Source organism: Hyperolius riggenbachi, chromosome 3, assembly GCF_040937935.1.
Source record: "Hyperolius riggenbachi isolate aHypRig1 chromosome 3, aHypRig1.pri, whole genome shotgun sequence".
NCBI lineage: Eukaryota > Metazoa > Chordata > Amphibia > Anura > Hyperoliidae > Hyperolius > Hyperolius riggenbachi.
In genome coordinates, this window is record NC_090648.1 from 473,861,493 (window position 1) to 473,876,409 (window position 14,917).

The window sequence follows — 14,917 nt, forward strand, 5'->3', positions numbered from 1 at the left end:
AGGATGGAAAAAGGGGCGGAGAAATCCGTACGCGCGGGGGTAAAGTGGTTAACACAGGGCTGAACTTGCAAACAAATTCAGCTTACAAACAATCTAACAAAAGTGAAACCTGTTTGTATGTAGGACACTGCCTGTACTCTATACAGGGCCGGATTTGTATTCTTTACCGCCCTAGGCCACTGTCGCCAGCCATCTCCCTTCAATAGGTAGCGAGATGACTCCTCCCCCTTCCCTCTAGTATTGGTAGCCTGATGACCCCCCAGTATAGGTAGCCAGATGACTCCTCCCCTCTTTCCCTCCAGTATAGGTAGCCAGATTCTCCCTTCCCTTTAGTATATGTAGCCAGATTACTCCTCCCCCTTTCCCTCCAGTATAGGTAGCCAGATGACTCCCTTAATCCCTCATTTTCCCACCCCACCTTTCAGTATAGGTAGCCAGCTCGCCTTCACACCGCAGCAGCCATCAGTGTCACTCATTTCTCCGCTCATCTCCAGTGCCGAAGCTTCCTCTTCCTTTCTGTCTCCAATGCTGCTCAATTCTATAGCCGCTGGCCACAATGCAAATGTGCACAGAGAGCAAGGTGGCTGCTGCACAGGCAGCTAGCAGTAGAATACCACATCGCTCGCCTGATCTCCATGCATTGCAGCATTTGCAAGCTGCAAATGTTGCACCAGTTTAGCCTGCTGCTTTGGTGCCCTTCCTCCTGTGGTGCCCTAGGCCATGGCCTAGGTGGCCTAGGCCTAAATCCGGCCCTGACTCTATATACCTTGATGCAACATCTCAGTGTTATGTTAATAAAGGAAATAATGCCATCATTTTAGCTGCAATCTTTATTTTCATATCCTGCATTTTCACGCCTTAACGTAGCATGAAAAATGATAAAACCACTATAACTGTTACATAAACAAGTACTTCATAGAAGGCATTGCACTCATTGTCGCAGCGTGAAATCAATGTCACACACTGGATGTATAGCCAGCAACTTCAAAGGCTTTCTAATTGGTTGAAAATAGCATGAATCGTGCATCCAGCCTTTTACAGTGCGTTTTATGAGCTTGATGGACGGTCACTGTGACATGATGGATCATTTTGCCCCTGGCAGTTCTTTTTTCTAATATGTACAAGAATGGGGTGTGTAACATAAAACATAATCGGTATTATGAATGTCAGATGGTTCCGCCGTATCGCCTGCAGGCCGAGCAGACAGCCTGTCCCGCCCATGGAAACAGCTACAAACCAGTGAGGGAAGGGCTCAGCGATTGGTGGAGTGGGCTATTTTTTGCAGAACGTATACAGAGACGCACGTGATCAATTCACAGATGTTTCTGGTCATCTCGGCCGAATCAGGTAAAAAGGGCACAGGATCCCTTGTGGAAAAAATGGTGCTACCACAGGTGCCTATTGTAGAAGCCGCAATTTGTGGAAAAGGAAGAAAATTTGGCGACTTCATTTGTGACTAATCACTAGTTATCATTTGATCTCTCCCCTGTGTCAACTGACTGTCAAGGCAGATAAGCAGATAAGCCCACCTGAGAGCACAGGATGTTTCCAATATGTCTGCTTGCATGAAAGCAGGAAGTAGATACATTGCTGATTTATTGCAAGATTTGTATCAGCTATAACAAATATATGTTTTTTCTTGAAAGGTTACTATGCTTTTGCTTTTGTTTTAGAGCAGATAGGGAGTTCAGGTCCACTTTAAGGTTATTCATGGGGGATGGGTGGTTAAAGAGAACCCGAGGTGTGTTTAAAGAATGTTATCTGCATACAGAGGCTGGATCTGCCTATACAGCCCAGCCTCTGTTGCTATCCCAAACCCCACTAAGGTCCCCCTGCACTCTGCAATCCCTCATAAATCACAGCCGTGCTGTGAGGCTGTGTTTACATCTGTAGTGTCAGTCTCAGCTGCTCCCCCGCCTCCTGCATAGCTCCAGTCCCTGCCCCTGTCCCTTCCCTCCAATCAGCAGGGAGGGAAGGGATGCAGGAGGGGACCGGAGTTCTGCAGGAGGCGGGGAGAGCAGCAGACTGACACTATAGAGATAAACACAGCCAGCTCTGACAAGCTGTTTGTCAGCAGCGTGGCTGTGATTTATGAAGGATTGCAGAGTGCAGGGGGACCTTAGGGGGGTTTGGGATAGCAACAGAGGCTGGGCTGTATAGGCAGATCCATCTTCTGTATGCAGATAATATTCTTCAAACCCACCTCGGGTTCTCTTTAAAAGGTTAGCCGTGGGGGATGGGTGGTTAAGGTTAGCCATGGGGAGGTGGGTGGTTAAAGTTAGCTGTGAGGAGGTGGGTGGTTAAAGTTAGCCATAGGGAGGTGGGTGGTAAAGGTTAACCATGGGGAGGTGGGTGGTTAAGGTTATCCATGGGGAGGTGAGTGGTTAAGGTTAGCCATGGGGAGGTGGGTGGTTAAGGTTAGCCATGGGGAGGTGGGTGGTTGAGGTTAGCCATGGGGAGGTGGGTGGTTGAGGTTAGCCATGGTGGGGAGGTCACTAGTGGGAGGGTTCAGTTTGAGAATAGAGTTATGTTTAGCTTTAGTTAAATATCGGTATGTATACAAATATTTTAATATAATTTGCACTGTAACAGTAGAATATCAGTAAATTTATTGGACACTCAAATATCGGCTCCCTCCAAGTCTCAAAAAGTACTTTGTAAAGGACAACCGAGGTGACATGAGACAGGATGAGATGAGACATGGGTATGTACAGTGCCAAGTGCACAAATTACTATGCTTTGTTCCTTTTTTTTTGTTTCTATGCCTGAAAGAGTTAAACATCAGGTATGTCCAGGTCGGCACTGGGTCGGACTGGGTCAGACTATAGCATAACCCTCACTGATACACTTTTCTATCAGTAAATGGCTTCTGAGAGCAGAAAAGAGATAAAAAGGATCAATAATAAGGTTCATTCATAGATTTGAACTCTGGCATACTTCAATGAAGGTGTCATTGAGCAGAGACAATAAAACAGTAAAAACTTAAAAACCAGATCTGAATATAAAATAAAACTGTGGGATATCTTAAAAAGTCATTTTTAGGAGAAGGAGATAGATACAATTGTTTTTCTCATCATTTTATTTTTATCTCAGCTGTCCTTTAATAAACCAGAGTAATTGCTTGACTGGAACAATCATGGAGTGTCGCTCATGTTTGTAGTGATTGTTAGATGAGTTTATAGTGCCATCTAGTGGACAGATTGTTTTTGACCTGATACCTGCAGTAATAAGAGTATTGTGTCTTGCTAAGGTGCTTCATTTGACTTGGGTAAGAAGGTCAGCATCCCGCGGGATCTAATGATGGAAGAACTGTCCTTACAACGTAACCGCGGCTCCTGTATGTATCTGGAGCGACAGAAACGCGCCCAGAGGTTTACGTTTGAGTACCCAACAGATCGTATCAATGTGAGTATTATTATTATTTTGTATTTATACAGTGCTAGCTATAAAGTATTTCATGTATAAAGCACAAGACAAGGCAGTTATGTCATGTACTAGTATTCATGGAATGGAGCCTCATAAACTTCCTGGGCAGCTGGACACTTCACAGGATGTGATATTGCGTGGGCCAAAGCAAAATTATGGCAAACCTGCAGCCACAAAGAAGAAGCGGGTCCTGGCAGAGCAGGATCATCCTGGCAGTAATACCGAGTTTAGCTTGAGCTAGCCGCCTGGAGCTCAGTGCAGAGTATAGCTTTTACTCACCTCCCGGGGAATCCAGACGTCAGTAGCCGTTCTCCTTCCTGTCCTCCGAGGCTCTGAATCACTCTGGTGAGATCACTACAGAGTTACGGCGCCACCTAGAGGACAGAGGTAAAATTGCAGCGCTGGAGCCCAGGGAGGTGAGTGAGAGCAGGGGCTGCTGCAGAGACTCTAACAGCATGATTTTTTCCTGATTTTAGGGTCTGAAACATTTTAAAAAGATTAATCCATATCAGGGCCCTGGGCAGCAGGACCCGGGGGGATTGGGAGAGCCTTTGGAAGATCTAGAATTTTCCAACAATTTAGGTAAGTATTTAAGTTTAAAACTTTTTCTCCTCACATGTTTGCTTAAAAGGGACCCTGAACACAAAAACAACAGAATTTGGACTTACCTGGGGCTTCCTCCAGCCCCCATAGCCCGTAAGGTCCCTCAGCATCCTCTGGGTCCCTTCCGTGGTCCAGCTGGTGGCTCTGTTAACCCAGCGACTTTGGCCGAAGAGGTGCGCAGTCCACAGCCAGCGCAATCACATGCCCATCGCGTCCTGTACATGCGAGTTTCAGTCTTTTGAGAACCATGCATGCGCAGGACTCTTGCGGTGACCGGTGTGATGATGCGACCGGGTGTGCACATGCGTGACTTCAGCCAAAGCCGCCATGTTAATGGAGCCGCCAGCAGGGCCACGGAGGGGACCCAGAGGACACGGGGGTGGCTGGAGGAAGCCCCAGGTAAATACGATTCCATTTATTTTTGCATTCATGGTCCCTTTAACCTCCTTGGTGGTTAATTTTTTTTTTCCTTTTTAAAAAAATCCTTTTTTTTTTAATTTTTTTTTTTTTGTTTCATGTAAAGCTACCAGAGTGGTAGCTACATGAAACACCACTAGAGGGCGCATGTGGCCCTCTAGTCCGATCGTCGCCGGCATCTATAGCAAACAGGGGAACGCGTATATAACGCGTTCCCCTGTTTGGCTTCTCCTGTCGCCATGGCGACGATCGGGATGACGTCATGGACGTCAGCCGACGTCCTGACGTCAGGCAGACCCGATCCAGCCCATAGCGCTGCCCGGAACTCATTGATCCGGGCAGCGCAGGGCTCTGGCGGGGGGGGGGGGGCTCTTCAGCCGCTGCGTGCGGCCGATCGCCGCAGAGCGGCGGCGATCAAGCTGTGCGCGCGGCTAGCAAAGTGCTGGCTGCGCGCACAGCAATTTATAGAATGAAAATCGCCCCACCAGGGGCTGAGATCTCCCCCTGCGCGGCATAGCCCGAGCTCAGCTCGGGCTTACCGCCAGGGAGGTTAATGAGCATTGAGCATAGTCCTCATGGGCATAGCAATCACCCCTGCAACCCTTGCCATCGCAGAGGGGCTCAGAGGTTGTGGGGGCCACTCTTCCTCCCTCTCCCCATACGTAAGTGCGGCCAATTAGCGAAAAAAACCTCCCCATTTGCTCACAAAAAATGCCCCCGCCACCTCCTACTGCCATGCAGAGTAGCGAGTAGCAGGAGCATGTGTCATTTGTTCCTGCTTCCAGATGCTGCTTCACATCAGAACACTCTTTGCTGCTATTCGCCAGCTCCCAATCACATGACCCTGATGGGGTTTCGGAGAACAGGGAGGCCCCTATGCTATCATTTTTGCGGGGGGTCCCCATTAAGTCTAGTTATGCCACTAATTGTCTTTCTTGTTTGTCAGCAAGCAAACTTGGAAAATCAGCCAGACTGGCTGACTGATACTCCTCTGTGGCGGTTAGCAGCTGTCAGAGAGGAGAGCTCCCCACTAGTCAGATGCAGAGGGAATAGCAGCTTACAAAGTGATGCCGTTTCTATTTTAAGGTGTGCATTCCCTTGGAGGGCCTTAATCCACATTCTGAAAATATCTCCTTATTTCTCAGGCAGGAAGCAACCTAAACGCCTCGAACTCTGATCAGGCAGCCGCCGGTGGATCCGCCGGTTCAACAGGGGCTGATGGGAAAGAGAACTTTCGCTCAGAAATCCACGTGGTCCCAGGAGGCGCCCGAACCCCACCAGACGTCCCCAAGAAATCTGCCAAGGTCTTACAGAAGAAGATGTCCTTGAATCCAAATGCCATCGCCCCAGGTGACTGTCAGGAAGCACTACAGAGCGATATATATGGGACAGGGAGAGCCTAAAAATACCCACATAGCTGCATACTGGATATTGCTCTTCCCTTCCCCTCCTTCCTTCTCAACTGTCCCTGTTTCATCATGTAAATGCCATGATAAGACACCCTGAAAATGGGTTAAAAATCCCCTCCTGATTAAAGCGGACCTGAACTCAGAACTCCCTCTCTGCTGTAAAAGATAAGCAACAGCATAATAACCTTTAAAGCAAAACATTTATTTGTTACAGAAAATACAAATCCTGCAAAAAAAATCAGCAGTTTGTCTACTTCCTGCTTTCACAAAAGCAGACATATTGTTAACCTCCTGTGTTTACCAATTAGTGATTGACAGCTGAGGAATCAAATTACAGTTGTAATTAGTCAAAGATGAGGGGGGAATGACACAAGCTAAACTCTCTAAATACACACAGGGTGCATTTCTCTAGGCTTACCTTCTGTCCTTTGCAAGAGGTCAGGTCCACTTTAACCATTCCTGCCGCCTGGACGTCATTGCCACGTCCAGGCGGCAGCTGCTGGGCTGCTGCGCGTGGCTGTGCACCCCCCGTTAGCCCGGAGATCAATGAATGGGAATATACTGTACACTCACCTAAAGGATTATTAGGAACACCATACTAATACGGTGTTTGACCCCCTTTCGCCTTCAGAACTGCCTTAATTCTACGTGGCATTGATTCAACAAGGTGCTGAAAGCATTCTTTAGGAATGTTGGCCCATATTGATAGGATAGCATCTTGCAGTTGATGGATATTTGTGGGATGCACATCCAGGGCACGAAGCTTCCGTTCCATCACATCCCAAAGATGCTCTATTGGGTTGAGATCTGGTGAATGGGGGCCATTTTAGTACAGTAAACTCATTGTCCTGCTCAAGAAACCAATTTGAAATGATTCGAGCTTTGTGACATGGTGCATTATCCTACTGGAAGTAGCCATCAGAGGATGGCTACATGGTGGTCATGAAGGGATATACATGGTCAGAAACAATGCTCAGGTAGCCCATGGCATTTAAACGATGCCCAATTGGCACTAAGGGGCCTAAAGTGTGCCAAGAAAACATTCCCCACATCATTACACCACCACCACCAGCCTTCACAGTGGTAACAAGGCATGATGGATCCATGTTCTCATTCTGTTTACGCCAAATTCTGACTCTATCGAGACTCATCAGACCAGGCAGCATTTTTCCAGTCTTCAACTGTCCAATTTTGGTGAGCTTGTGCAAATTGTAGGCTCTTTTTCCTATTTGTAGTGGAGATGAGTGGTACCCGGTGGGGTCTTCTGCTGTTGCAGCCCATCTGCCTCAAGGTTGTGCATGTTGTGGCTTCACAAATGCTTTGCTGCATACCTCGGTTGTAACTGGTTGCTCTTCTATCAGCTTGAATCAGTCCACCCATTCCCTCTGACCTCTAACATCAACAAGGCATTTTCGCCCACAGGACTGCTGCATACTGGATATTTTTCCCTTTTCACACCATTCTTTGTAAACCCTAGAAATGGTTGTGCGTGAAAATCCCAGTAACTGAGCAGATTGTGAAATACTCAGACCGGCCCGTCTGGCACCAACAACCATGCCACGCTCAAAATTGCTTAAATCACCTTTCTTTCCCATTCTGACATTCGGTTTGTGTTTCAGGACCACACCCCTAAATGCATTGAACTAACTGCCATGTGATTGGTTGATTAGATAACTGCATAAATAAGAAATTGAACAGGTGTTCCTAGTAATAATCATTTAGGTGAGTGTAGTTCCCGGCAGAAAAAACGACGGCTTCTTATTAGAGGTCACAGTCTTTCAGGGGAAAAAAAGTTTCCCGTCCTCCTAGTGCTTCCTGGAAGCGAGCTCTCACATCCAGAATTTAAAAAAAAAAATCTCATTGTGGCCATCTTGTGGAAAAATAGTAAAACTACATCTACATACATTTTTTAATAAAATAAATGCACATTATTACATTTAAAATTAACTGTTTAACTTCAACACCAAAAATTACCCAAATAAAGTTTTTAATGGAAAAAAATACAATAAAAAAAACAAAAAAACAAACAAAACATAAATAGTTAACTAAGGGCCTGAACTTTTTAAATATGCATGTGAAGAGGGTATATTACGAACATTTTTTTTAAATTATAAGCTTGTAAATAGTGATGGACACAAAACTGAAAAAATGCAGCTTTATTTCCAAATAAAATATTGGCGCCATACATTGTGATAGGGACATAATTTAAATGGTGTAATAACCGAGACAAATGGGCAAATAACATACATAGGTTTTAATTATGGTAGCATGTATTATTTTAAAGCTATAATGGCCGAAAACTGAGAAATAATGAATTTTTTCGATTTTTTTTCTTAATATTCCTGTGAAAATGCATATAGAAAAAAATAATTCTTAGCAAAATGTACCACCCAAAGAAAGCCTAATTGGTGGTGGAAAAAACAAGATATAGATCAATTAATTGTGATAAGTAGTGATAAAGTTATTGGCGAATGAATGAGAGGTAAAAATTGCTCTGTTGCATAAGGTGAAAAATCCCTGCGGGCTGAAATGGTTAATAATGCAGTTATGCTGCATTACTTATGTATTTACTAGTTAAAAGGCCCACCTGTTAAAAACGGGAGTTAGGCCTTGGCTGCGATTCCCCTCTCCGTAATGTGCGCATGGGCACTTTCCCACGTGCGCAAGTGTGGTCGCTATGTGCGTACACGAATGCTTGCGCACACGCCCATCCTTCTCTACTGTCTGAAGCTTGTCCCAGTGCCCTGTATGCTAATGCATGCCAGGCACAACGCAAGGACACGGGAGGATGCAGCGACAGGGAGTTTATTATATAGGATCTTGTGATACTGGAATACATATGCAGTAAGTTTTGTTGTTGACATGCAGCAGGCTGCACAGGAGAGCCATTTATATATCAGTTCTGCTGTTTACCGCTCTGCCCCACTCAGCTTCTGCGAAACACTCCAAAAATCCACACGGGATGTTTAGAACAGTTTCACTAACTCTGAGTAATCAGACTTGAGGCTTTGTTCACATCTAAAATCGATATCGCTGACGCCAGCGATTTTCCACTTTTTGTACATTTTTTTTCTTCTCCTCCCGGTGCTTAGCTGCACGCTGTGATTTTGTATAAAGCACTTTTCAAAGTGCTTTTGTAGACCGATTTGTTTTTTCACTTCCTGACTCCTGACGCAAGTCAGGAAGTGAACTCTTTGACCCGGAAAAGAATAAATACAATGTATTTATTCTTAAAAGCGCTGGGGAAATCGCTATACCAATCGCTTTTTCAAGTGGATTACAATTTCCCTGTACTTTCCACTGAGCAAAAACGCTCAGAAAATGGTACAGGCATCGCTTTGCTGAGCAGATCGGGAACGAACCGCTCAGATGTCAACTTTCTCATAGGGAATTATTGCACAAGCGCTTCCAGGGAGATTTTCAAAATCGCCAGCGCTTAAAAAAAACGCAAAACGCCCTAGGTGTGAATGAGCCCTTAACCTCTGGTAGTTCTCTGATAGCACAATCTGTCACTCTACTCTGACTCCGCCTCCCCATCATAATAACACACCTCCTCAATGTGTAAAAACCTATACTCACCTCAGGGCCGGCCCGCCCATGAGGCAGGGTTAAACTTTTGCCTGGAGGGGATATCGGGCAGGAAGGGGGTATTGGGCCTAGCGGCGGGGAGGGGGGTCGGACCCCTCCCTCCCTCGCCTGGGTCCCCCGTCCTCCGCTCCCCTCCAGCTTTAAAAAGTTACGTTGCTGCCTGCAGCTATTGTAAGAGGCAACGGGCGGGTATCACTTACCTCTTCCTCGTTCCAGCGTGCGCTCCACTGACGTCACTTCCTGGGCGGCGTAGCAGGAAGTGACGTCAGTGGAGCGCAGGCTGGAACGAGGAAGAGGTGAGTGATCCCCGCCCGTTGCCTCTTACAATAGCTGCAGGCAGCAACGTAACTTTTTAAAGCTGTAGGGGAGCGGAGGACGGGGGACCTAGGCGAGGGAGGGGGGGGGAGTCCGACCCCCCTCCCCGCCGCTAGGCCCAATACCCCATTCCTGCCCGCTATCCCCTCCAGCTCGGGCAGCCCCCCACACCCACGGCTTGGGGGGGGGGGGCGGCGATTTCTTTAAAGATTGCCTCAGGCGGCAAAAGTCTAGGGCCGGGCCTGACTCACCTGTATCCTCAGTGAAAGTTATCCAGTGTCTCCTCGTTTGGATCCTGGGGTCTTCTGGAATAGACCAAGGCTGGGATATATACTTCTCTCCTTTTTTTTCTCGCAAGAGGTGACCATGGCTACAGCTGCCACTTGCTCAGCTTCCTGCAGCACTTTCAGGGGGGTGGTGTAGGGGCGAGCAGGCAAAGTTTCCAAACTTTACTTTGCAGCGAATTGGCCCATTTCCGTTTGATGGACTCTTTTGCAGTGTTGCAATGCATTTTGCTTTATAATTCATTTTTTCAAATTTTTGGCAAAGTTCAGGGCAAAATTGCATTGAGTCAATAATGCTGACTTAGCGGTTAAGAGCAAATACCCCCAAAGTATGTTAGTGGGAACAAGTGGGAACAAGGGGAACATTTTTATCAAAAAGATCTTGCCATTTTTGAGAAAATCCATTTGAAAGTTACGTTAGGAAAATGGTTTTTGAATGTGGTTAAATGACAGATAAATGTCATTTACTCCCATCACTAGTAAAAAAAAATTACAGATAAGAAAAGAAAAAGCTGTGGATTTCCTACTGGGGTTTCCAGTGGGTCATTATGCAAGATCCCTGGCAAATATACAAATATGCCTCAGGGAGGATTCCCAGGGCAGGATTTACCACAAGGCACAGTAGGCACGTGCCTACAGGCGTCTGATGATGGAAAGGCGGCTCAGTCCCCTCCCTGAGTACCTCCCTCTCTCTTTCCCTATGCAGAGTCCTGATAAGAGTATAAATAAGAGGTTACTCACGCAGCTCTCAGCATTCCACTGAGGAGATCTTCCTTCAGACAGAGGCACCTCCAGCTACCTAATACTTGGGGGCACCTCTAGCTACTTATTACTGAGGGTACTTCTGGCTACCGAATAGGGGCACCTGTAGCTATGTATGATGGGCAAGGGATGTAAGGGAGAAGTGACCACTGGGACAGGCTGCACACTTGCGGTGCGGTTCGGGTTTGTAGGTTCATGGAGGGCGGAGTCTAGGGTGCCTGGACATCTGTGCCTATAGGCTCCTGTGAGGTAAATCCAATTTCTAGTGTGAATGGGCCCAAAAGGTTAACTGCATATAACTCTATTACGTTTTCTCGTAGGTGATATTTTTACACCTTATTAATGAAATGCCTTCTAAGCCACCAGCAAGCAAGAAATTACTCAGCATAATTTTGGCAGTACGTTTTTTCCCCTACTTTCTGGTATTGTTTTAATTGCAGAGAACTGAAAAGTTTTTTTTATGCGAACATGAAAAATGATCTCCCAGGAGAAAACTCCGAAGAAACAGTGAATTGAATAAGGGCCAATATCCAGTTTCAGAACCAAAATCCAGCTCTTTGTGTCTCTTGGATTGCAGGTTACTCACAGCCTCCAGTGAAGATGCCATATGAGAAGTTCAACAGCACAGCCATGCCTTACTATTCCCCCTGGGTGGAGGGTCACATGGTGCAGCATGTCATACCCACCAATGAAACGCTGCCAGCCATGCCACCGCCTCCAGTGACACCCCTTAATGTCACACATCACTGCTACAACAGGTGAGTGCAAACCAGCCTGATGATGCCAAGTAGGGATGCCCCTGCTTAGGAGAACACATGGAGAAGCATGTGATCAGTTTGATCAGCTGATAAATTTGTAAGGTTCTGATTTGCTGGTCCTGATCATGTGTTAAACCAGGAAGTCATCACAGCAAATCAGGACCTTACAAATCTATCAGCTGATCAAACTGATCACGTGCCTCTCCATGAGTTCTCCTAATCAGTGCCATCCCCAGGCCAAGACCACAGAGGCCCAAAACTTAAGATTCAAATATTTTTTTACCACTCCTTTCTTGCTGGAACCAGCAGTTGTGCATAACCTTTGATGGATGGCGTCCGTTGGTGATCCTATTCCCTTGGGCAACATCACTGGGCCGGGCTGCACAGATGCAGGACAGCTATATAGCTGACGATACGCTGTGTTGCTATGCAGGAGGGGGGGGGGGGCGGTGAGTGGTTGAAGCGGCGCGTGCGTGATGTCACGTGGCAGGCAGGGGAGAGCCATCGCTGGATGAGGTGAGTTTATCCGCTGGGCAGATCACTTGAGCGTCGGGGTCAGGGATTGGGCGCCTCTGTACACAGGCCTGATCATCGGCTGAGGGGGTTGTTATCGGCTACCTTAGCCGACTTTAATCAAGTGTGTGTACGAAGCTTACGGTGACACTGAAGCGAAAAAACCTCATGATATAATGAATTGGTTGTGTAGTTAATCAATAGAACATTAGTAGAACATTAGTAGCAAAGAAAATAGTGTCATTTTTATTTTCAGGAATATAGCTTTGTTTTATAACATTGCATCATTCTCTAATAATTGCAGTTTCCACAATACCCTCAGCATTTTAAATGATTTCACAGAGCAAGCTATGACCCTTTGTTTATGTTTTTTCTGCAGAGAAAAGTTCAAAGAAGAAACAATAAGAGACAGTTGAGATAAGTGCTTCAAAAGACAGTGCTGTCCACAACTTTATAAAGTCGCAGAACTCACAGAAGCTCTTTTTTTTATAGATAACAATTGAAGTTTTGTAACTCTTCCTGTACTGGAAACAATATAAGACTCATATCTGTGCTAATAATGTTTTATTTCTTAGCAGTACTACACATACAAATTATTATATCATAAGTTTATTTCCGCTTCAGATTTCCTTTAAGAATGCAATTAAAAAAAAAGTATGCTAAGCTTTGTGGTACTTCCTTGCAGCTGTCACTCCAGGCATCTGCCTGGATCGCCTATGCCTAAAAACGGACCTGAGTGCAATAAAGTTCAGTGATCAGATTGTTGTCTTGTTTTCTCCAGGGCTGCGATCCCTTTTGGAAGTTTATCAGTGGTCAATGGAGGAACAGCTCCAACTATATTTGAAGAACTCCAGGCTCAGCTTGAGGAATCGTCTAGCGGACTGGATCTCATGTGCCACAGACCCACGTTCAACAGGGCACCACGGGGATGGACAATGAAATTTGTACCCGAATCCGCTGATCTGTAGACTTGGTTGCATTGGCGTGATGTATAATAAGAGGCATGTGGCTTGCTTCACGTAGCTTTAATTAGAAATAGTTTGGACACAGAATATCTGTATTAGGTGCTGAGAGACTAAGCTGTACAGACAAATCTGATATTCAGACTGTAGCTTGAAGAGCAAAATAAGGTGCAACACCAGACACCCAGCTGAATGGCATACAGTATATGAAACCTGCTTCACCTACCAAAAGATGAGTCAGTGTGATCAGCCAGTTTTGGCAGTCACGCACCTCTGCCATGCTGCACAGCCAGGAAGATGAGGTCTCTGATTTAACACCGCAACTTCCTGTTTCATCTGTCAGCACACTGTCCAATGTCTAAAACTCATTAGCAGTCTTTTGGCAGGTTAAATAAGGTAAAGTGCATCCCTAGCTATGGAAATACAGCAGTTTTCAGGGGAGTTTCACACAATGGCGGTGCAGTAAGTTTACCGCACCACACTGCAAGGCAATGAAAGTCTATAGGGACTTTAATACTACCACAGTACGGTGCGCTGCAACGGAAGTGGTGTTTTTGCCCCATTCCCGACACTCGGATAGACCTACGTTACTGCACGGTTATGCGTCTAGCTGCGGTGAACCAGAAGTCATGTAAGTCTATGGAGACACAGGGGTTTACAAAAGGATGGCAGGATGGTACAGCGCTCATGTGTTGAAGCATATTTTTTACAATACGCTTCCGTGTACTTCAGTATTTCCAAAACAGGAAGTGACCTCAAGTGAGTGTCACTTCCTGTTTCGATCTCGGCCAGAAGGGGATTACTCAAAGACCTGTTTTTGGCGGTGTGGTACGTCCCCGGGCCGCATTGTACTTCTGCCACCAGCCAGTAGTCTGAAACCGGCCTGAATGTGACCAGACTGCAGTCTAATCATAATATAATATTATTATTATTATTATTATTATTATTATTATTATTATTACAGGTGGTCCCCTACTAACAACATTTTTGTAGGTTGAATTTGTTTTGTAAGTCAAGTCCTGTGCAGGGCATATCTGGGTAATATAGCGCCTATGGCAAACAATGAAATTGCGCCCCCACCCCTCAGTCAGAGCTCCCTTCCCCTCTAAACAGCATCCTTTCTCATGTACATGTATCATGGTTGCTTGTGTGTTTTGGCTCAGGATATTGCTGAGGTTACTTTTTTGGAAATAGCTCTTGTTATTCACTCTCTGTCCTCTGTTCTAACACTAAGCAAAGTGCGTCCTACATGCATATGTTAAGTAGCCATGTTCCCTGGATAACAGCATTAATCTGATCTGAGGTCTGGATGACAGGGAGGCATGGAGACAGGCAGGCTGGTGCAGCACAGGGGCAGGCATGGAGCTCATAGTGTTGTGGCGCCCGTGGCACAAGCCATGCCTGCACCCCTCTAGATACGCCTCTGGTCCTGTGTTATACATTCTTTCAGACAAGTCTGGATTGGGACATACAGTAGAAACTGAGATTTCAATTTTTGGGGGTTTTTGCTTCCAAAGTGGTTTTAATGTTTTTTAAACTGCTTTCAACAGCTTTTGCAATACTGTAACATGTAACAACAAAACTGTGTAATAAAAACAGCACTGTATATATTCTACATGAAGACAACTTTGTTTGTATGTATGAAACTTTGCAACTCGTATGTTTGTAAGTACTAGTAGGGGATTGCCTGTATTATCCTGTACTAGCCGACCTGCGGCGTAGCATACGCCGCATAAGAGGGTAGAGGGCAGGAAGGGGGTATTGGGCACAGCGGCGGGGAGGGTGGGTTGGACCCCCCCTCAACTGGGTCTCCCATGTGTGCTCTACCTCCAGCTTAAGCTCAGCAGGAAACCCCCCCCCCCACCTTACCTGGGTCCCCC

At 46.0% G+C, this 14,917-nt stretch overlaps 1 protein-coding gene across 2 annotated transcripts in view; it reads left to right on the forward strand.

Annotated features, from left to right (window-relative positions):
* Positions 1–14,710, forward strand: part of MYOZ3 (myozenin 3) — a 35,004-nt gene extending 20,294 nt beyond the window's left edge. Inside the window, exons 3-6 of one of the 2 annotated variants that reach the window (XM_068273051.1) lie at positions 3,251–3,405; positions 5,592–5,796; positions 11,382–11,562; positions 12,857–14,709. In XM_068273051.1, the coding sequence (XP_068129152.1) occupies positions 3,251–3,405; positions 5,592–5,796; positions 11,382–11,562; positions 12,857–13,043 (728 nt within the window). In that variant the 3' untranslated portion in view covers positions 13,044–14,709. Of the gene's footprint in view, positions 1–3,250; positions 3,406–5,591; positions 5,797–11,381; positions 11,563–12,856 lie in introns of both variants that reach the window. The other variant, XM_068273052.1, reaches the window with a different exon arrangement.
* Positions 14,711–14,917: the final 207 nt, after the last annotated feature.